At 39.5% G+C, this 23,866-nt stretch overlaps 2 protein-coding genes across 2 annotated transcripts; both read left to right on the forward strand.

Moving 5' to 3' along the window:
- The first annotated feature begins 415 nt into the window (after positions 1-415).
- LOC132992036 (guanine nucleotide-binding protein G(q) subunit alpha-like) lies at positions 416-15,881 on the forward strand. Its single transcript, XM_061061131.1, has 8 exons — positions 416-704; positions 909-1,065; positions 6,004-6,188; positions 10,042-10,196; positions 10,523-10,651; positions 12,396-12,525; positions 13,022-13,175; positions 14,411-15,881. The coding sequence occupies exons 2-8, from the start codon at positions 930-932 to the stop codon at positions 14,599-14,601; spliced, it is 1,080 nt and encodes a 359-aa protein (XP_060917114.1). The 5' UTR covers positions 416-704; positions 909-929; the 3' UTR covers positions 14,602-15,881.
- A 1,324-nt stretch (positions 15,882-17,205) lies between these two features.
- LOC132992037 (guanine nucleotide-binding protein subunit alpha-11-like) lies at positions 17,206-23,767 on the forward strand. Its single transcript, XM_061061132.1, has 7 exons — positions 17,206-17,414; positions 20,818-21,002; positions 21,382-21,536; positions 21,746-21,874; positions 22,998-23,127; positions 23,235-23,388; positions 23,570-23,767. Exons 1-7 carry the CDS (start codon positions 17,294-17,296, stop codon positions 23,758-23,760), a joined length of 1,065 nt encoding a protein of 354 aa, XP_060917115.1. The 5' UTR covers positions 17,206-17,293; the 3' UTR covers positions 23,761-23,767.
- The last annotated feature ends 99 nt before the right edge of the window (positions 23,768-23,866 follow it).

Consider the following 23,866-nt stretch of genomic DNA (forward strand, 5'->3'; position numbering starts at 1 on the left):
TTTCCTCTATAAAGGGCTGTTATCTGAAGATGCAGCTTGATGTGAGGAGTGTGCAGCTTTGGGAGTCCACGTGATATTTCCTCTCTCTCTGTTCATATTTGTATCTCAGTGTCTGATATCTGTACTTACCTGCAGGTGTTCAGTAAATAAAGTCATCGTTCTCAATGTCTGTGCTCTATTTGACTTCTGCTGAGGAATAACTAATGCATAACCGGTTTGATGGTTTTTAGTTTCCAATTCCAGGGAAGAGCGAAGTGTGTCAGCCGGTCGCTCTAAATGTCCCATGCATCCGTAGTTTACAAGCCAACACCGGAAATTTATTCCCATAATGTAATAGCGAGAGCCCACACGGTTTCCCATCAGAGCACAGCCCTGAGTCACATGGTTCACTGCTGCCTTCACCCAGGATACACACAGAGGGGAGCAACACAACAGGACGCCGAGCAAGACAACACCGAGCTTCCTCGGCAAAGACAAATAAAACTCGCGAAGAGAGTCTCCTTTTGCGCCCGGCATTGACTTTTTGCACAGTTTTTTTGTTGAAATTTGAAGCGCTATGAAGTGAAACTCCGCCATATTCAGCTCACCACGCCCGGAGCTGTTGCTCTCAGGGATTATAACCAAAAAAAAAAAAAAAACTCGCTGCTTCAGTCCTCCGAAGTTGTTGCACAAACTTAATTTCCCCTTCACAGAGGAGGAACAAGGTAATACAAACAGCCGAGGGATTATCTTTACTTCCTTAAAATGTACATTTGTTAAACCTTGTTTCCAGAGAGAGAGTGCTGTGTTTGTCGTACGCAGAGGGGATTTCTGGAGGGGTTAATCCACATTTATTGATTTAAGGATACTCAGGACTCTTCCTTCATTCCTGTATAACCAACATTATGAATGTGTGTGTGCCTCTGAAGGGGAAGTGTTACCCAGGAGTAATGACGCTGAGCTCCGTGGGGGCTTGCTGCCTCAGCCCGGAGGCCAAAGAGGCTCGCAGGATCAACGATGAGATCGAGAGGCAGCTCCGCCGGGACAAGAAAGACTCCCGACGGGAATACAAGCTCCTACTGCTCGGTGAGGGCCGGACAAAAACACTCTTTTTTTTTTTTTGTATTTCCCTCTGTTGTCTTTTCTTTTGTTTCCTGTCTTTCTTTAATAGTCCAACACTATGCTGTAATAGACAGGTGAGAAATGCTGTGAAAAAGTGGAAGAAGTTGCATCCTTATGAAAAACAAATCATTTTTAAACAATTAAAAAAAAAAAAAACAGTTAAATCTGAAGATAGAAGGGTTAATATTTACATGTAGCCTATGAAAATACATATGCAAAATTCAAAACAACACACTGTACATGAACTACACACATACAGAAGCAGACACCCATAAAAGATCAAGTATAAAGTTTACTTTCTAAAATAAAAGTACTTATAACAGATATGTCCACTTTCAGAGTTAAAACTCCTTTTATATTTTTTGAATAATTTTTATTTCATACATCAACATGTGAAGATCATTAAGGATTATTTTCTAGGTTGTCTGGGTGAGGATTAGCACATTGGAACAATTAGGCTATATAATGTAAAAAAAAAAAATCTATTTATAAGACAATTATTACTGTTTGTTTATACAAACCTGTCGGGTAACCACAGCTCTTAAATCAATGTGGGTGAGTTATAAATATCAGATTTTTATCTCTCGTGTATTGTGTAAGCACAAAAAAAATAATACTTTAGTGAAGTATAAGTACCTCCAGTATGTTAATAAGTACAGGTTATGTTCTAACTATCCACCCAGCAGTAACTGAGCATCCATTGTGTTGACATTTATAAAGCAACTCATCAAATATTAAATGGAAGAATCCTTATTTGCTCTGGCTTTGAAGTGCACAAGTATGAGACGATGTGTTTGTGGTTAAAAACAATGACGTGTTACGAAGCATTCAGCAAGAGGTACTGGTGCAAAACCAGTGATGCAACAGAATCAAAATACTCATTACAAAATGCCATGCGCTCAAAATCCTGAGTACATAAACATACTCAATAATAATCAGCAGAATGTTTATCAAGTATCTAATGTTACCGTACCCATAATGCATCAGGCTAATGGCAGAGAAGCAGATCATTTTAAATACCTAATGTACTACTTGGCAGTTTTATGGGAACGTTTTGGATCACATCTCATAAGATCATATTTCTACATTAGTGAAAACTTTTTTATTTTCCTTTCCATCATCTGATTGTTGTGCTTTTACTCCACGTTCAATTAAAGAGTAAGAATAACTTATGATTCAGGTTTCACATATCAAAAATCAGTCCATAAAATAAAATCAATCAAAGATAAATCTTTAAAGTAATGGTATAAGACCTATTCTTAATCTTTACCCTGCTAACATTACAAAAACAACAGTTTAAAAGCCCTTAACTATAACGACAAAATCAGATTCAAGACAAAGTAATCATTCTCCCTGAAATTGTCCACAATAATATTAGAAGTTACTGTATACGCATATTAGATCGTTAGTACTGATGCATTGACTTTCCTTAATATGCAGTGTGGTATTGTCCAGTGTTTGCCAAATAAGCGATCACGCCCTTCTCAAGGGGTCACAAGAGATGATAAATGAGGCAGAGCTAATTGTTGAGCCTTGTCGAGGTGTAATTGGCCTAACTTGAAGAAATCCTGGTGAAGGGAGGCGTTGGCATGAACAGAGCCTGGATCTGTTGGAGTTGGCAATGCTGTTTGGGTTGTGGTGGCCACTGCGGGCCGTGTGGTATGTTTGATATGTTATCAGTAGGGCAAAAGCATTGGTATGAGGTCGCAGTGTGTGCGTGCATGTGTGTGGGTGTGTGTGTGTGTGTTTATCTTAAATGACCTCATTTGAACTAAACAGATAAGAAAATCATCAGGAAATCATAGTTACACAAAGTGCTGCTGACACATACACGGGACAGCTCATTTTCCAATGATACATACTGTTAACATGATTAACATGAAATCCTAAATTGGGGTCTTTGTCCTAATGAATACTTTTGATACTTTAAAGGAAGGATGTGCGACATTTCAAGAAATCAAGTGTATCCTCTGTAAGTGTCTCTCTGAGTCATGACTGTCCACAATGAGTGAGAAGTGTGAGTCCTGCCAGCTGTATTGTTGTCGGAGCTGTGTTTACATCATGTTTACATGGGCGGGACGGCCTTGCGTATAGAGCTGTTTTAGTCAAGGACTAGCGAAGTGAAGAATAACACAGACTATTCACTGCTTATTTGGATGTCTTTAGATCACGATTCATTTTGTGTCAATTTATGTAGCATACAATATGACGCTACGAGCTAACCAAAGTGTGCTAGCATTAGCCTGCTAACACAACAGTGCAGGTCACAGGCGATCGCAGCTCGAGCAGAGGACACATTTGTGCGTCATGGTGCTTGATTATGGTTCATTGTAATTCATAACTCCTTTGCGCAAAGTGGAGTTGAAGGGGGTTGGAGGTGTGTTGTCCGGAGGAGAGCGGAGACTTCAGAATAGCGGAGGTGTCGTCAAACAGCAGTTTGTTTTGGTTTGATGCTGGTGCTCAAGGGCGACATCTACTGGATCAAAAAGTCGCGCAGTCTTCCTTTAAGTACATTCCACTATTCGTACTTTACTTTACTTCAGATAGCTCTTTAGGACTGACACATTTAAAACCATTACACGGTTGTAGTGCTTGTTTTACTCAAAGTAAAACAGCAATTCTTAATGTACCACAAAGTACTCTATAAACAAATCAAAGCTCCTTCGCTATAAATAAATAGATTTCCAAATTCTTTATTTAATTGGTCTTGAAAGTACTTAAGTGTGTAATGATGCGTTTGAGGTTGAATATCAACAGTAAATGTGCGTTTTAGAAAGAAGGCAGCTGTCTCTGGTCACAATACATCTCACCATTTAAAAATAGAAACATTCTAACACAGTGGGCTGAAAAATATTACTACATTATAACCAGTTGTGTAAGAAAGATTGGGGTTATTTACTTAATGTGTTGCACCACAAGGTGAAAAAACTCCACTCCAGATAAAATCAAATCAAACCAAAATAAAGAAGGAGTATCAGCTACCTGAACTTAGAGAAATTAAATAAACTCATGTGGAAAAATATTTCGGTATATATTCTTTTCATTACTGATGCATTAGAATCCGTTGAGCTGGAGTTAATCTTTCCCTATAGTTTCATCGGTTACATTGCATCAGATTTTGCTGACAGATCATATGTGCGGGGCTGTGTCATCTCTGGAGCTTAGATTTGATTTGTGTAACTCGATAAAGAATGCATTAGCAATGCTGTGACGAAGCTGAAGGTGTAACACACAGTCACGTTGGTTGAGGTTATTGTGCTCTGAAGAAGAAAAAAAAATGAATGACTCATGCTAAATGTGTAACTGCCCTTTCAGGTTCAAAAGTCGGACGTGAAGCTTCAGTGCTCTCCAGTAAGGCCACATATACTGTGAAGCGTGTTTCCTTTAGATCATTCTGAATAGTACTGTCAAGGGTTCAAATATACTGTATATTCTATGTTTCATCACTTTTAAATGACAAAAAAAAACAGTCATGGTTAGTTTTATTGTCACTTCACTCTCCTGCCGTTTGTAAAGCGCTCTGCTGTTGCCAGTAAATGCTTTTGTTCCAACCTCAATCAGCCGCACGGAAAACACTGCGACTTCATGTAGTTAAGATCTTTTAAAGGTACAGGCAGTCACTGGTGAGTTGACAAAACACTGTTTATAAAACCTGTCTCTAAGAATAAACACAAGTCCCATCAGGCCCAGGAGAGGATACAAACCAGACCCTGGTAATAAAAGTAATTCCAAGATTGCATAATAGTGAGACTTGGGACCTCTTCACAGACACTACAGACAACGCTTCTTTTTTCTTCTGATGTTATAAACTACTTGTCAGAGTTTAAGGATACAGCAGGTGGCTTTCTGTTGCTCTCATGGCATCGGCAGATCGCATGAAGAGATGAAACCCAACAATTATTACTAACAAGTAGCACCTTCATATTTGACACCCTAATGTAGCTTATAAGAGCAATATCTAAGATATCTACTGAATGAAATCCTAAAATGACCTTACTATTTCATCAGACATTAAGGAAATACTCTCTGTAGATGTGCTGTTTTTACCCGGAAGCAACGCAGCAGCCAGTATGTCCTTCTTCTAAGTTTTGATTCTGGTCCGGAATGGTTTTTATTTGTTTTGTTGAGAGAAGGTAGGCGCTTTTAAAGGCACCCCCACATGGCCATTTTGGACGCCACTCGGTTTGCCAGGCAAACGGCCAACAAACAGGTGTTGCAGTGGAACTGGTTCAGATATACAACTGATTTTATCCGACCTATAAAGCCTCACCTTTTTTTTACCATTAAGTCCAACGTCCAGAAACACGGCAAAACTAGGATACAATTCATCAAAGTTATTACAATCCCCGATCCAGCTGTTTGGTAAAAGTTTAACAGACATGAAAGCCACGATGTGAACTTCTTGGTAACACTAGAGATGAGGTCAGGGGGTTACCAAAGATTGTTTGGATTCGCACCGATTTGAATTGCCTGTTATTCTGTACCTGTTGAGGTATTTCAGGATGGATTGAAAAGGTGATGCAGTAAGTCTGATATAGCTGTCCATGGTGCTGTGTTGCTCTCACGGCTGAAAATACATTTAAAACTTGGTTTATTTTTCTATTGCTACCACGACTGTAACGATACTGTTTATTTCAAGCAGATCTTATATACACAGCCCCGCTGTAGTAAATGTCTGATGTCCATCTATCTGACTCTGAAAACCCCCCAAACAAGTACAAAACGTAGTTGTGATGAGGATTGTTCACTAAAAACTACAATGCCCAGATGCCTCTTTTTTAACTAGGCAATAAAAAACGTTAGCTGTTCTTAGATTATAACATAACTGATTGCCACAGATAGAGAATGGAAATCCCCATATGTGCGTGTGTAAAGTAGTAATATGTGTTTGTCTGTGTTTAGGAACTGGTGAAAGCGGGAAGAGCACTTTCATAAAGCAGATGAGGATCATACACGGCCGCGGATACTCTGACGAGGACAAGAGAGGCTACACCAGGCTGGTCTACCAGAACATCTTCACCGCCATGCAGGCCATGATCCAGGCCATGGGCACATTACAGATCCCCTACAAGAATGAAAACAACAAGGTAGACCTGACTGTGGCGTCTTTGTCCTTACTTCCTTACACACAGAAACGGATTGAGAAATAGTATTACCACACACTGTACCACAGAAGCAAGAGTGAGGTTCACTGTCTCAGACAATGACAGGGCCTGTGGTGTGTGTTCAGGGTGAAGCACTTCTGGTAATTTGCAACCGTGTTTAGTTTTGCAGTGCTGCTGTCACAGAGCTTCGTCTATTTATGGAAAAGACACGTAATGTTACACTACAGGCATGTTAAGACAGGCACTCCTGAGCCTTGTCTATGACAAAGAATTCCTCTTTAATAATACGGGAATCTGTCCCCGTCATGCAGATGTTGAACTTTTTTATTATTCACTGTCATTTTCTGGCGAACGACTGTATCATATTTTCCAGGTTCCAAGTTCCAGGCAAGGAAGAGAAAGTTTACTTCCTGTAATGAGATGAGATGAGATGAGATTCAACTTTATTGTCATTACACATATACAAGCATAGAGTAACGAAATGAGGTTTGGCATCTCACCAGAAGTGCAAATAAGCAGAAAGTGCAAGAATCTGTGCTATGTACAAGTAATTACAAAATCTACAGATGTAAGGTGCAGTGAGCAGGCTATACTAGTTTACAGATAATATACAGAATATGGACATAATGACCCTAGAGGTGTGACGGTTGTCCATGTGGCTATCTTGGACCACTGGCACCATTAACCAAGTCTCAATCAGGACATGTGTTACACTTCTTTCTGACTCTGACTCTTGAGTGAGGTGACTCACTTGCAGTTTGACACAGTTTGTCACTTAGCTTGTAGAGATAAGCACTGGAATGCAGAGTGCCTGTAGGTCAGAAAAGTTCCCGTTATTACACTGTTTTGTTGAATACCCAATTCTGATTGGTTAGTTACTAGAAATGGGTCGTGATTGTCAAATATTCAATCATTCATTTGTAAAAAAAAATATATATTAGTGTTCATGTTCATGCAACTTTTATCTCATCTTGGAGAAAATATGTTCTCGTTATTTTTAGCGGTGCCTGGCTGTAACGGGATACCACCACGGTTGCTTTAGTGCACCCTGTTCAGCTGTTTGCTAACCGCCATTAAATAACAAGAGAAGAAGAACGCTTTAGTGTCGGTGACAACAGACTGCAGTGATGCTTAAAAAAACGATTTGAGCATCACAGCCTGTTTTACTAAACATTGTTTGATAAAGGATCAATTCACTTAAAGTAACTATGATCACCATGCTAAATATGTTAGCCTGATACTGGCGATTTCCATTATGTGTTAGCATCTAGCTAACAAACTAAGATATACATCCTGGTCCATCTGTAAGAAAATAAGTCACTGTGAATTTTTTTTTTAAACTGTTGCTACGGAGGCAGTCCTGGTCTCAGATTCTGGAGGACTGAATGACATTTTATTAGAATTTTTTATTGAAACATTATTCATCAAACACTGACAGAAGACATGAAGTCAAACTGAGTCCTTTAAAACTGTGGGGAAAAAGAAAGTGCATTAGACTATGTGTGAAAATAATGGGTTTTTTTTTTTTAGTAAGTAGCTGCGTAGAAGGCAGGCTTGTTTCACCCTGTTGGGGTTTATTGTCTACTACCATAACTTCCACTGTACATTATCCTCTCCATGTGTTGAAGCTGGAGTGTAATGTAACATTACCAGCTCACCTGCTCCTTTTTGTGGGAAAATTTTCATTTCAGCAATCCAAGATGGTATAACATTCAATAAACACCTGGGTCATTACTCTTTCAAATGGCATCCTGTAGTAATTGTAATCATACATTGATCGCTGTCTATAATAGCCTTGACATTTCTCCTTATTATCCTTAAAGGGCTAGCTAGCTCTACACTGCTGAGCTGTAGCTTCAGTCTTTTAGTAAGATTGCTATGTTTCTGTCAATCAAGGTCATATTTTCTAGGATTAATGGAGCTAAAGTTAGCATAATTCTGTAGCTACAGATGATAGAGAAGGCCAACAGTCGGTATCATTGTGAATTCAACTCAAGTTAAGAATAAGAGTCCAGCATTCGTCTACCTCTGAAGTCAAGATATCAATTTCTCAAAAGGGGAATCGTAAACTGAATATTTGCTGCTTGAGAACAAAAGCTTCACAGGTTCAGCAATGTCAATAAAGAGAGGGCGGGGCTTAGCAAACAGGTTGTTATGGTAAATGCGTATGCAGAGTTGGTATGCTCTGATTTAGTTTTTTGTTTGATCTCAGTAAGTGAGAAAACTCCGCTGTGAGAAGTTTAAAAGCAGTTCAAATAAAACGTGGGCCTGCACAGCGGCTTGGAAGGATCCCTTTTTTCAATGCTTCTTCTGAGTGGGTGCATGAGAGTGCTGAAGCAGGAGCCATGAGATCGATTTTAAAAGATGCACCGAAACGCGAAGGCACTTGAGGGAATGGCTTCCCCCGGAAATGTCATAAGATGTATCTAAAAATAAAACATTTCTGAGGATGTTTTGAACACACATATCCAGTTTTATGGTTGCGGTTTCAGTCTGACAAAACATCATAAAAAGAAGCAAAGGTGAACAACTTCTATTATGTTTACAGATACGATAGATCAGATAGTGTTGGTTTTATTGGAGTTTAGGGTGGTATAATAAACTGGTCACACCCATTTATAGTTTGTGAAAAGCATTAGATGGCAGCTCCTGGATATTTGTATTAGGCAGGGTCACAATCTTCTTTTGTACTACAGTACTTCAGGAGGTTGCGATCAGAACATCGAGAACTGATGCCCGTCAAGATACTCTATTTTACAGTCTGTGAAAGCAATCGAACTGATTATTGACACATAAGGAAGCGGACTGAGATAAATCGTTCACCCATTCAATTATTATAAAGAAAGTAAAGCTTGTGCAGTTTTTTTTCAAAGAATATTTTGCCTGAGAGATTGCTTTGTGATAGGGTGTCAGTGTCAGCCAATGTTGACCCAGTTAACAGACACCGGCACATCGGCAAATAATGCAGCGTGAACCGAGGTCAGTAGCCGATGTTTATTTGTTGTGCCAGATCATTTAAAGCTGGCATAACTGCTAATTCAGAGAACAGGTTTTTTTTTTTATTGCACAGAGGAAGTCACCTGTTGAACACACTCAGACATGAGAGAAAATGGTGGCAGTGTGGGAGTCTTGCACAAAAGGGAAGTCATGAAACCCACATCTACATAGAAATAGACAATCTGCAATAGGGGTGGGGGAAAAAAACGTTTGATGTAGAAATAGAGATTCTTATCTTCTGAGATTTTAAATAGATTCATGACTTCCAAAAATAATGTTTTTTTTGGCTAATCAGTCACTCCCTGCTAAGTGCTAAGGCTAGCTCTTTCACTCAGTAGAATGCCAAGATGGAGCAGCAAGAAATTCAGCCAGTCTCACAGATGACTGGAGTAGATCCTGAAGTATGTACTCATTCAAAAATAGACTTTGAAATCATGAATCCAGAATAGTTTCTAATCGAAAATTGATTCTGAATCGAATCGTGACCCCAAGAATCGGAATCGATTCATGGGACACCCAAAGATTCCCAGCCCTACCAGAGAAAATAAAATAAGAACTAGGTGATCATCTGGTTCCAAAGTCAGTTAAAGAAGAGTTAAGCATAAATGTTTTTCCCCCGATTGATAAGATTCCACATCTCTAGCTGGAGATAAATGCTTAGTAACCTAATGACATCATCACGTTCCTTCTGTCTATCATCCAAAAAAAAAACAACTTAAAAACAGAACTTCATTTACATTCTGATCAAATTAAAAAGATACGAAATAGAACATGTCATCTTAAATCTCCCTGTTTTTGAATGCGTCTCTGAAAGAGTCTGTTGTCTGTTGTTTTTCAGGCAAACGCCAGAATTGTCGGCGAGGTTCATGTGGAGAAAGTCACAACGTTAACCAACCCTTATGTGGATGCCATCAAGAGCCTGTGGAGTGATCCGGGGATTCAGGAATGTTACCATCGGAAGAGGGAATACCAGCTCTCCGACTCGACCAAATAGTGAGTGGAAACAGAAACTTGTCTCACGTTGCCAAATAGTTTCCACTGTTTCATCTGCCTTTTGTCTGTTTAATGCACTCAGAAGGCTCGGGTTCAGTGAACATCCCATTTAAGGCCGTTGACAAATGGCTTAAAGCAAAGAAACAGCATTTCAATCTTCACCACAGAATTAATGATTGTGAATTGGCTTAATCAGAAACATCTCTATTTCCAGTATTTCTCAATAAATGTCATATTTTCCTCTCATGCTGGTTCCACATCTCTCTATCTTACCGTTTTTTTTTTTTTCGTTTTCTGACCTCTATGTTGTCCTTCCTTGTCGATAGCTACCTGAGCGACTTGGACCGAATTACCGAGTCTGCTTATCTGCCGACCCAGCAGGATGTCCTGAGGGTCAGAGTGCCCACGACGGGTATTTTAGAGTACCCCTTCGACATGGAGAATGTGGTGTTCAGGTGAGTGTTCCATGATGCTGTTAGACTTTATGTTGTAGTTGTTTTACTGCAGCTGACTTCATAAACAGTCCTGGAGCTCTTAGGGGTGTTGGTGGCCAACATCAATAAAATCTGATATCAGAGAATTTCAGGTTTTTTGTCAGTATGTAGATTTACTTTTTATCAGAATATATTTTATGGTAATTCAAGACTTAAAGGCTTTAAATGCGATTTTTTGATCCAGCAGATGTCGCCCTTGAGCACCAGCATGAAACCAAAACATCTCGCGCTGCATTGTTGTGTTAGCATGCTAATGCTAACGATCTTTATTATGCTCGTATCTTCACACTGCATGTAAATTTACCTGAAATGAGCGTGATCTAGAAACGCTTACGTGACATTCAAATAAGCAGTGAGTACACTATGTTATTCTTCTTTTCTCTAGTCCCTCAATTAAACAACTTTTATACGCGAGGGGAGGAGTCGGCCGGCCGTCCCGGCGATGTAAACAAACTGAAAGCGTCACAGACAGCGGGACTCGGGTGTTACACCCATTGTAGACAGTCATGACTCACAGAGTTATTTTCAGAGGAGATACTTGATTTCTATTATATTTAAGTGTGAAAAATCGCATATAAAGCCTTTAAAGACCTACAGAGCTATACTGAAGCCTCCGCTCTCGTCTAGTGACACACCTCCAACCCCCCTCCCTTCACGTTTGCTAGAAGGAGTCAAGCGCAGGCTGCGGACAAAATTGTCTTTTTGCTCGAGCTGCAATAGCCTGTAGGCTGCATCGTTGTGTTAGCGGGCTAACATCAGGGCTCTTCAGTCAGCCCGTAGCTTCACATGTAAATTCAAACAGAATGATTGTGATCTAAAAATGTGACATTAAAATAAGCAGTGAGCAGATTCTTCTTTTTTCTAGTCCTTGACGTAAACAGCTGGACACCACGTCCATGTAAACCTGATGTAAACACAGCTCTAAAAACAACACAGCCAGCGGGACTCGCGCTTCTCACTCATTGTAGACAGTCACGACTCAGAGAGACATTTACAGAGGATACACTTGATTTCTGCTTTATTGTGAAATGTTGCACATCCTTCCTATGAGGAAATACAGACACGAGTTTGAAAGTGTGAAGACTTGTTTCTTTTGTTTTTTCTGGTTTAGGCATAGCTTTCCCACGAAGCATTTCACTTTCAGAGGCCCATTGTCTTATATTTAAGTCGTAGGTTAGTTACCAGTATGTCTCCGTCAGAATGATTAACATGAAGTTGGCTGTTTAGAGGGGTCTTAAAAAAGTGAAATGTCTCCTTTTGAACCGAAAGGATTATATAGGAGTGAACATTTCTATAGTTGGAATATAACCTTGAAGACACAGTAAAAGGGCTGATAGTTTTCTGGTTCTCATGGAAATTTGGTAAAATCACAAAGTCTTTAAAAATGTGAAAACTGTAAGGTTATGACAATGATACGGATAAAACTTGGCACAAAAATATAAAATAAGATTTAATTTGAGATATTGGTCATTGTAGGCTGCATGTGTGATCTATGCTCTGGAGCATTAATGTATACTGAGTAAGGGGATAATCTTCTTTAGTGTCAGCTCTTCTTCTGTTTCTTATGATCAATCCTCTAAAACCTCTCATTATATTGTGCACGTCATGGTTCCTAGAGCTACATTCAACGAACAAAACTGTGGTGTGATGGGTCCTTCTGTTTGTTTTTGTTTTTTAAAAAAAATGCTTACACTTGTGTCTGTAGGATGGTGGATGTGGGTGGCCAGCGTTCAGAGAGGAGGAAGTGGATCCACTGCTTTGAAAATGTCACCTCCATCATGTTTCTGGTGGCGCTCAGCGAGTACGATCAGGTCCTCGTTGAGTCTGCAAATGAGGTAAACAACAGGATGCTGCCTGCAAAATAATCTCTAACAATTAGTCACTCATTTCTTCCTGTGTTATGAGTCTGCACATGGGAGAGGAATGAGCTCACTTGGGGATAAACAAAACAATAACAGGAGGGACGCAAAGGGACATTGCTTCTGTTTTGTAAGGCCAAACATGTAAGGTGAAGATGATGACCTACATGTCTACCCAGTCTAGCACTAGGCTGGTGTCACTCTTTTTTTTCTTCTCTCTCTTTCTGGTCACAATGATAAACCTTCATCTCGACTCCCCCTTGCTGCAGTATGCACGGTTAACCTGCAGGGGGAGCTCTTAAGTCACTCTCTTCAGCAGCCAAAGTGCACCTCTCAGCAAGGATTGTTCACTTGATGAGATTACAGCCAATTGAATTTTTCTCAAACAGACATTCACTGCTGCTGTCAAATGCTGTGTCTGATTTCACAATGCTGCTCATGCTAAGACGTTTGTGTCATGTGTTTTTTCAAGAACCGCATGGAGGAAAGCATGGCCTTGTTCCGGACAATCATCAACTACGAGTGGTTCAAATTCTCCTCAGTCATGCTGTTCCTGAACAAGATCGATTTGCTGGAAGAGAAAATCATGCACTCACATTTGGTCGACTACTTCCCCGAGTATGATGGTAAGAGGAAATGGATCCAGTCTGCATCTCAGCTCTATTCTGTTTATGATTGACAAGAAAACAAGAGAAGCTCAATCAAACTCCTCTGTCTTTGAAGACACAGGAAATCTTGGTAAACAAACCAAAGTGACACAAAATAATAAACAATAATTCAACCTCAGTCTTAAAGAAAAAGAATTTGGATGCATAAATAAATCACACCCTTTCATAATTCAATAAACTCTGGGTTTGCTGCTACAGCCCAGCATGGTCTGGTATTACTAGAAGCTTATAGCGGCTAATGCATGTCAATGTTAAACTGGCAACACACTATACTATTTTAGTGTAGTGTGTTTACCCCCACCCCCCCCCCCCCCCAAGGATCTGAATGGAGGCCTGTCGTAGGAATCCTCAAATGTGTGGTGTCACTACGATTATTTTACTGCTCCCCATCGAGTCGGAGCCTCCGCGATCTGGAATCGTAAATATCAAACATGCATTCCATATTTTCAGATTTTGCTGAAGTCACGTTTGATCGCGCGAGTTTCTCTGAGATCTCGTGTCTGTGAAATCTTACTTCAAACTGCAGGTGTGTGGTCTCCCGGTCTGGCTGAGTCGCCTAGTGTGTGCGTTCGGAGGATTATAATGTAAAAAATCGGTTGAAATTGTCCTTATCTCTGTGGTCTCCCGCGTTTTTAAAACCGGTTAAGATTTGATAACCGTTGAGTGTGGAGCCAGTGTTTAGCCAACTTTTGAAATAAATTACTGTGGAGTTTTGGGAGTTTGGATATTTAATGATATTCTAACAAAACTATGAAAACTCTGGAGCGATTCGCTGTGAATCCCAACTACAGCTACAGTATTCGACTTCGACTGAACTAGTGCATCCAACAGATGTCTGCTTTTTAAACTGCTTTTATTTAAACAGTAAAAAGCCCGAATAAGTATTTTGTTATTCCACACTGTAACTCTGTACAATGTGAAAAAGCACAAAGGGGGGAATTCTTATGCGAAGCACTGTAAATCCAGTGAGGTTGTAACAAACGTGTGTTTTATTGCATTTGAAGCTACCTTTGAATCTGTGAGCGGAGGTCTGTCTTATTTCATCTTTCAAAAGCCTCACCTAAATCTTCTGCGAGCATTTTATACAACAGTGCCAGGCTGTCTTATATATTTTGAAGCTTTTATCTGCTCACTAAAAACACTATACTGACTTTAATGTGCTGTGTTTTTGCCCCTCCGCCTCTTTCTGCCAGGTCCCCAGCAGGATGTGAAAGCCGGGAAAGATTTCATCTTAGATATGTTTGTGAGTCTCAATCCCAACGAGAAAAAAATCATCTACTCCCACTTCACCTGCGCCACAGACACAGACAACATTCGATTTGTCTTCTGCGCGGTGAAGGACCACATCTTGCAGGGCAACCTAGAAGACTACAATCTGGTTTAAGACGGCAGTTTGTTGCTGCTGTAATTCAATCGTTGTGTGTACAGCTGGCAGCCAGGAGAGCCCTGCAGTGATTCAGTTTGCCTCACACTGCCGCTGAACACTGAAATCCTAAACAGGAAATTGAGAAGCTACAGAGCTTGTCGCCAAATGACTTTACTACTGGTGTATTTCAAATTTTCCTGTTAGGCTCTTTGGAAATGGATGTCTCTGGCTATAATGAAGTGTGTCCTGACAATTAAAGTGCTGCCTTAGTGAGGAATCTATTATAGGGGAGCGCTCTGAAATGTATGGAGCTCTTTGTGAACATTTCGGAGCAGTAACAGTATAAATGCACATGGATGGATCGAGAATGGGGGGTAAAGTATTTCACTGGTGTTGAATGGCTCTGTAAACTTTAAATGTACCAGGTTTTATCTTAAGGGAATCTGTGGAGGTGAAAGTAGACTAACTGCAATGCAGCAGCTCAAATCATTGACACAAGTAGTTATTTTAGTTAAAACAGTTTTGACCACCTAAATGTAGTCTGTGCCTTTAACCAATGGGAAACCAGTCAAGATGAACACTAATGACACTGATTTTCATTTGCACACTGTACGTTTCTCTACATTTGTACATATGCCTACATTCTGTATGCTTGTACTTCTCTTACTTGGGTATTATATTTCCATAACCTCATTCTTAGTCTCACCAGACTTTGTACACTCGTCCATGATGGCATTAATCATTGCATTATTCACTTTCTATGAGCACAACATTAATGAATTGTTACGTAATTGAACACACATTTCAAAGGGAATCCTACTGTTTCTGCTACTTAAGCATTCCTTTTACTTGTGAAAGCCGTAGAATAAATTGTTCTTCGATTCAGGGTCTATTTTTGTATAATTTTTTTTAGAATTGCTTTTATGATCTTGAAGGATTATTTAATTCAGTGCGTATTGTAAATATCACATGGTACAGTACAGTAAGAGTGTTTTTTTTTTTTTTCACCTTCACTTGCATCGAGGTCAGTGTTGAAAGGCTAACTGCTGAAGAAAGAACTCTTGTGTTAAATAATCTCTGAGGTACTTAACTAATGCGTTCTTGTTCTTAATTCACGCGCTGTTAAAGGGAATAAAAAGCTAATGAGAGCACATCCATGGCACTAATGTTTACACAACCCTTCTCTCCTAATTACAGCCTAATATGAACTGTTTAATTTATACACTGTCACTGAGATTCTTTATGCAGCCTTAGTGTTTGAATGTTATTGTATTAATAAACAGACATTTTGCTGTTGATTTGCTGTTGGGTTGTCTTTTCTTTTCATTATTTGTGTTTAGGAATCCGCTCCTGTACACTGTTTGTTCAGCATTTTATCTTCTTGGCTGCTCCTTCGGCTCATCTGGAGCCGTGTTGGACCTGAAATCCTCCTCTGTGATGCATCCATCTGGCTGCAGCCTGCAGCAGCACTTCTGTTAGAGGTCCATTTCTATTTAGTGTTGCACACAGGGATATATAGTGTGGCAAAGAAATGTTATTTTTGGAGGGGGACAGACGCTGAAAGTAATGTGGCAGCAGCACGCAGCAAAAGTAATGAGAAGAGATGAATACAGGGGTGAGGAGGCCGCTGGCAGATGATCTTTACTAGCTCCCATGATCAATTTAAGACACAAATCTTCTCAGAATGGAAAAAAAGCATTTTGGGAAACATCGTTTGAGGACAATATTTAAACTAACAAAGCTTAACTTGTACATTGTTGTGGGACTCAGAATAACAATTACTTTGATAATAAAATGCAACATTTTAAATTATTTTTGATTAAAAATGTTCAGTATAGGTTCCCCATTTTCACTATGACAACGTGTCCTTGATAAAAAAAATACAGAAATTATTCACATTTAATAAGCGTGGACCATCACATTATTATAGTTTATTATTAATAATAAATTGATGGAAATTGTTAACAGAAACCTTGTGTAACTATCTGGAGGTTTGATTGACATATATGGGCAATACTTAGGCAGGGTGTGTGAACAAAATTTGTTTTTGAGTTGCATGACAGGAATTGGGAAACGTCTTGGATCTCTTCCATAGCCCACATGAAGCAGACAATGTGGGCGTTAGCTTCTTCTATTCCAACAATCTGTCACCTTGGGGTTACCCAATGGAAGTGCCATAGGCATATGAAATTAGTGCAGTGCCCCTTTAACTCTTTAAGTTAACGAATGAGATTTTGAAATCTCAGTTGATTTTGATAACTTAATCACTGTCATAGCCTCCGGTATAGATATGATGCATTTTCACAGATGCTGCCAGTGTTTTGCTCCAGACTGTTCACCTTTGTCTTCCTGCACTCTGCCTCATTTTGGGGAAAGAGGCTCAAATTCAGAGGCCCATCAACCTGTACACCATAGACTGTATAAATATTATTATTATTATTTACTGTATATGCTGTACACATAAACTCACATTTATATAAGAAGGTTATAAGGTCATAACCTTCATTCTCTTAGAGCCTGCTTCTCCGCCCGCCTCCACTTGCACAGCAGGAATTGAAAAATGCACCTGAGCTGGACTGACGCCAACCCACCTGTTCCGGGACAGGCGTCTCCTTATCAGATCCGAGAAAAATCTGTAGCCACTCATTTCACTAATCTCTGTCAGCTGTGGCGTAGTAAATGTAAACCTCGGTCGTAAACTCGTAGAGAAATGGCTGACTGCTGCCTGTCTGATGAGGAAGCTGAGAAACAGAGGATAAACAAGGCTATAGAGGCACAGCTTAAACAGGATAAAGTTGTTTTGAAACGCCAGGTGAAGCTGCTGCTATTAGGTAAGTGCCAGCTAATAGTTTACTCTTTTTTTTTTTGCTTATTAGCATGTTCACTTGTAGTAACTGAAAATGTTTTGGAAAAAAACAAAATATATACTTGCACATCTCCATCTTCTAAAACAAGCTAACAAAACAACATTAAATCAACATCATTTAACAAGAACTGATGAAGTCAACTATTTAAATGTAACATAGAAAGTCAATTGCAGTATGTTACCATATATTTCAAGGCCACAGCTCAGGCTAACATTGGAGGTTTTTTTTGGAAGAATTTACTTAGTTACTTACCTGTAATATGTTTAGACATAACTTAACTTAATGTTAATACTAAAGGGCAATGAAATATTTAATATTACATGAATGTTTTAGAAATTTTACACAAAACTATGAATGTGAACCTAATTTTAGTGCCAGAAAAAACTACAGGGAAACCACAAAGTCTTCAGGGTATCCCCTGGAAACTTTAAAAGGCTACAAAATGTCATTAATATATATACCCATTAAATGTTGAAACATTCTCTTCCTATGGTCCCATGAATGTTTATACAAAATGTCTTTGTGATCTATAGAATTGTCGTTGAGACATTTCCCCGAAATCCCCAAATTGTTAACCCCATGATGGTGCTAAAGTTGAAGTCAAGGTTATACAGAGTCTGTGTAATTCATCTTCTGGAAGACGTGATTGCCTTTACTGTATTTTATTGCACTCCTTCCAATAGTTGTTGAAATAAAATCACAAAACTACTAAAGTGAAACTCATGTGTGCTAATGGAAAAATCAGGGGGTCAGTAAAGTCTTGATCGTTCATCCTCTAACTGGTATCTTTGTGAGACTCTTCCATAAAGAACAAAAAAGGTTAACCATATACTAGTGCTTCTGGTAAAGTCAGGGATCAACAAATTCAGAATTCATTTCATGGGGACCTCAAGTACCCGTTGAAAATCTGCTTGCAATCCATCCAGCATTTGTTGAGAAATTTGCCTTTAAACCAAAAGCTCCAACCTCATAATGGTGCTGGAGGAAAATTTAGGGCATCATAAAAGTTTTTTCAGATTTATCCTTTGGAGAAACAAAATATCTTTGCACACTTTAGTTCAAATCAATGACACGGTTTTTAAGATATTTCCATCGAAACCAACCAACCTAATCTTATTGCTGGAGGAAAAGTCAGGGGATGGGTTAAAGTCTTTGGAGTTATCCTCTGTCGACCATGACGGTCTGAACAAGTTTTCATTGCAATCCGACCAATAGTTGTTGAGACATTTCACAACAACCAAAAAGTAATCTCCAATGAGTGGTCAATCAATTTTCCAAAAGTTTTGGAAATATTTCGGTCTGAAATTGCCAAGAAAAAATGGACGAGGAAGTTATTATTCAATTAAGAAATATAATTGTGTTGGTATTATAATTGAAATTAAAGGATGGACTTCAGTGTATTTGTTAAAAAACTAAAATTGAATACCATTGCGCCCCACTTCTTTGAGTAAGCCGAGACACATATTGCAAGACTCTGGTATGTGTTGTTGTTCCTTTTGAAGTAGTAACAAGTTACTCTTTGCATTCCTCAAATACTTGATGACCCAGTTCTATTGTACAGACATTTTTTTCTTATTCCATCAACTGCTGCATTGTTCACGAGACTAAACAAGTGTATTGAAGCTTGTGTGCTGTTGCATGTAACACATTAGGGTTTTGAACTATAATGGTTCATTGTAACCATACAATACAACACTTGCAGGCTGTTTTTAATGCCTTTGTCAGAATTAATTGTGCAGAAAATGTTGGGTAAGTTAAAAGTGCTGAACATAAAAGAACAATAAACGGGTCATGCAGTTCAGAGCAGCATTTTGACACGACAATGACGCGTCAACACTTTTCAAAGTCAATACATATCACGGCTCATTCGAGCTTTGGATGAGCCTTGTTTTCCCCTTGAACTATCTTAAACAGCCAATTTTTAAAAGCTTAGGCTGGAAGAAATTCATTAGACATGAGCTTTAAAATGTAACTTGTGTTGGCCTTGATGGAGGTCAGGAGGCGGTACACTGTTTCATGCAGGGACACAACTTCTGTTTGGCCCACTAAATAAATGTCCATGTTCATATATCTATAAAGCTTAGGTAAAAAAAAAATATATATATATATTCTATGACAACTGTTTACCTACAACTCATTGATATATTTTTTCATAAATGCTCTATTTCTAGCATTGCTTTGATGTTACCACAGTGAGGTATCTTAGATACCACAGTAGGAAGCAGGAATCCCAGGTTTTGCAGAGTTCGTAAAACACATTAGTATGATGTGGCACCAGACTCTTGCGGTTAAGATAAGGCAAAGGGATTTACATGTGGAATTTTTGAATCAGCAAATGCATTTGGTTGAGCACCACACAGCCTGACATGGAGTGCTTTTGACTCTCTTTGCGTGCCAGGCAGGGGTAATTATAAATCAGGTGAAAAAAATACTTCTAACATACTCGGATGTGTATTAGTGCTGTAGGTTTTACAACAGATTGGAAGAAACTAGAAGTAGGCATTATGGCAGGGTGTACTATTTACCCATTAGCATTAACGATGGCAATGGAAGTAATTATTAGCGTTTCAAAATGGGTAGTAGGTCGGGAGACACGGCAGGATGGGCTGCGCCTACCACAAATTAGGGCAAACATTGATGAGATAATACAATGCCTTGTACCAAAATGTTACTTAGGAAGTGAAATCAGAATTTCAAAAAGGCACCAGATGAAGATTAGGCCTAGTATTTCAAGAAGTGTTTCAGTGTCCATAGGGCATGCTAATGAAGAAACAGTTTCATTAACAGTTTTTTTTTTGTTTTTTTGTGCTGTACTCTTTTCTGTTCTAACAAAAAACGGCTTGGGGAGATGCAAAAAGTTCAACCTGGCACGTATGAGCTCTCGCCCAAACAGGCTTCTCGCCCTGGCTCTGCCTTTCCTGTTTTCTTTCGAACATTTCTCTACAGACTCTCCTTTCTGTTTTACCCTTTTCTCTTTCGTGTGTGGGTACGATGGGCAGTGAGAGCGAGCACAAAGTGAGTGGACAACAACCCCTGTGTTCCTGGCTCTTGCTGCCACTCGGTTAACAAAGTTGGGTTGGGGGGGGGGGCTGATAGGGGCCATCTGATAGCGTAGGAAGGGAAGGTAGCAGCTAGCAAGCATAAACTGAGCGTCGGTCTGTTTTAGACAATGCATTGCTGTTTGGGTTGCGGTGGCAACTAAGGGCCATGTGGTAGGTTATGTAACATCATTAGGACATAATTGAGATGAGGGGTTTCTTCAACGAGCTCTTATTCTTTTATTATGGCACAGGTATCTTGTAATCTTGTTTTGATTTTAAGTTATTCAATTTCTCATGCTTTGGTCTCATTCATTTGATTTCCCTAGGTACTGGTGAAAGTGGGAAGAGCACTTTTATCAAACAGATGAGGATCATCCATGGCAGAGGATACAGTGAAGCTGACAAGAAGGCTTTCACTCGGCTGGTGTTTCAGAACATCTTCACAGCCATCCAAGCGCTGATCGATGCCATGAAAACTCTACAGATCGATTATTTTGACGACAAGAATATTGTAAGACCTTGATCAAAATCATAAAAGACAACACTAATGTCTCATGTAGAATTTGATCTCATTGAATCACTGCAAAGAGTGTAGCGCCATTTTCGCCTCAACTTGCCACTTGGAAATGATTACAGCGTTTGACCTTCCCACCTGGAACATGACATCAGAGTGAACATAGCGTATTGCCCTCCACAACGCAACACTGTTAAAAAAAAAAATCTATCCGCAAACTACAGTTACTCTATCGATGTTTTTGTTGGTGTCGAACAAATTCTGGATGGGGTTCTGTTACTGCAGTACTCATCCGGCTGATGGTCTATTAATAGGTCAGGCAAAGATTGAAAGTTTGCGTTCAAATAAGTCTACTGTTCGTGTTTGTGTGTTTCAGAGCCATGCAAAGAAACTGAGCCAAGTAGAGGCTGAAAAGGTGTCTACTTTGGAGGATTGGCAGGCAGACGCCATTAAGCGTGTGTGGAATGACCATGGTGTTCAAAGGTGCTATGACCGCAGGAGGGAATTCCAGTTATCTGACTCTGCCAAATAGTAAGTCTTTTATTTGTATTTCATAGCTTTTGGATAAAGCAAAAATGGTCTTTCAGGGGAACAAAGCGTGACCCAAAATGAACAGTATGTTTTTAGACTTGTAATTTAAATTAGAGATAACAAATGTACATTTCTGAATTACGTCCACTCTTGTCCAACCATGTTTGCGTGAGGATATTAAACTGGTTGTATTGTTGTTAACTTTTCAGTTACCTGAGTGACTTGGACAGAATCACGGCCTCATTATACGTGCCCACCGAGCAGGACGTCTTGAGGGTCAGGATCCCCACCACAGGCATCATAGAGTACCCTTTTAACATTGAAAGCATTATCTTCAGGTAGGGTATTCTAGTTTTATTACCATGCTACTGCAAAATTATAGGAAAAACATGGCACAGAGCAATTTATAAAAAATTGGTTTTGGTGAAATATTTTAATTTATAGGAAGGATGTGCGACATTTGACACGTAAATGCAGCAGAAATCAAGTCTATCCTCTGTAAATATCTCTCTGAGTCATGACTGTCTACAATGAGTGAGAAGTGTGAGTCCCGCTGGCTGTGTTGTTGTCGAAGCCATGTTTACATCAGGTAAACGATACAATAATGAATGACTAGAGAAAATAAGAACAATCTATTCACTGCTTATTTGAAAGTCGTGTAAGAGTTTTGGATAACGTCCTTCTGTGTCAATTTACGTGCAATTTGAAGCTACGAGCTAACGAAAGAGCGCTAACATTAGCCTGCTAGCACAATATAGCAGGCCACAGGCAATTGAAGCTCGAGCCAAGGAAAATTTTGTCTGCCGCTTGCATTGAACTCCTACATGTGAACTCGAGTTGAGGGGGGTTGGAGGTGTGTCGCTGGAGGCGAGCGGATGCTTCAGTATGGCGGAGGTAACGCAAAACAGCACTTTGTTTTGGTTTCATGCTGGTGCTCAAAGGCGACAGCTACTGGATCCAAAAGTTGCACATTCTTCCTTTAACAATGACTTTAAGAAGGGCTCTCTTACAAACATCAATTGATGTTTGAGAAGCTCTTACATCTTTTTTTCTTATCAGGAGTTAGATGAGAGTTTAAAATAAAGCTATGGCCAGTATGTGACTATGTGATTACCTTTAGCCTAGCATGGAGATTGAAACAGTCAAAAATAGCTAGCGCAGCTTTTGAACTATCCCAGCTAAATCTGATTAGCCTGCTTTATTTGTTTTTCTTTTTTTTTTCCAAAATCATAAATGACAAGTTGAGGTTTTACTGGAAGAAGTCTGATAAAACACAATCTTTATGTTTTCAACTGCTGAGTTGTGTTTGAATTAAAACAAAATTAGTTGTGTTCTTGCTTGATTTTAGCCTTTAGAAGCTAACGCTCAGCGTAAAGTAAATATGTGTATTTCTAAAATAAACAATTTCTTCAAACCTCTGAACTTTGGGTTTTTCTTACATCATTGTTCATGTATGTCTAGGATGGTGGATGTGGGTGGTCAGCGTTCAGAGAGGAGGAAATGGATCCACTGTTTTGACGATGTCACCTCTGTCATATTTTTGGCTGCCATTAGCGAGTACAATCAAGTCCTCTCTGAGAGTGCGAATGAAGTAAGGTCAAACCCTTTGGATTTTTTGGGGCCTTGATGTTAATTGCGCTCAACAGTTTTTCCTGCTCCCAGCTTTTAAACACCTCTTACTCCCGTCTCATTCTTCAGAACCGACTGAGAGAGAGCCTCGCCTTGTTCAAGACCATCCTCTCAAACCAGTGTTTTCAAGACTCCTCCACCATCCTTTTCCTGAACAAGACTGACTTACTGGAGGAGAAAATCACACAGTCTCATTTGGCAACCTACTTCCCAGCATTTAAGGGTAAAACATGCAACCTTATTTTGCTTTTCAACATTGAATCTGAGTTATCGAGTATTAATCAATCATGTGCACTACTCTGATAACAAGCAAATTAAATCTGATTTCACTTCAACTAGTAAGTCGTGCAGAGAGATGACCAGGCTGCAAGCCCTCTGATTCTGACCACTTTTGTACCCCGCAGGACCTCAGGGTGATGCCAAATCTGCAAAAGACTTCATCCAACAAATGTACATGAAGGAGCACAGTGGGCACCCTAGATCCATCTACACCCACTTCACCTGTGCCACGGACACGGAGAACATCAAGGTGGTCTTCAAAGATGTTAAAGACACCATTTTCATGGAAAACTTAAGCCATCTCAACCTCGAATGAAGAGGAGGTTCTAAGAAAAAAAGACATTTTCAAAAAGGTGCTTAAACAGTCACATGTTTGAACACTTTCATTGACTTTTTAATCTGCTGTTGATTTGAATGTATTT

Source organism: Labrus mixtus, chromosome 17 (genome assembly GCF_963584025.1).
Source record: "Labrus mixtus chromosome 17, fLabMix1.1, whole genome shotgun sequence".
Lineage (NCBI taxonomy): Eukaryota > Metazoa > Chordata > Actinopteri > Labriformes > Labridae > Labrus > Labrus mixtus.

Bases quoted from the DNA above. Each gene is read 5' to 3' on its own strand.
- LOC132992037 (XM_061061132.1), top strand. From the start codon at position 17,294: ATGGCTGACTGCTGCCTGTCTGATGAGGAAGCTGAGAAACAGAGGATA. The intron at 21,003-21,381 runs GTAAGACCTTGA...TGTGTGTTTCAG, and splicing joins ATTTTGACGACAAGAATATT to AGCCATGCAAAGAAACTGAG. The intron at 23,389-23,569 runs GTAAAACATGCA...TGTACCCCGCAG, and splicing joins CTACTTCCCAGCATTTAAGG to GACCTCAGGGTGATGCCAAA.
- LOC132992036 (XM_061061131.1), top strand. From the start codon at position 930: ATGACGCTGAGCTCCGTGGGGGCTTGCTGCCTCAGCCCGGAGGCCAAA. The intron at 1,066-6,003 runs GTGAGGGCCGGA...GTCTGTGTTTAG, and splicing joins ATACAAGCTCCTACTGCTCG to GAACTGGTGAAAGCGGGAAG. The intron at 12,526-13,021 runs GTAAACAACAGG...TGTTTTTTCAAG, and splicing joins TCGTTGAGTCTGCAAATGAG to AACCGCATGGAGGAAAGCAT.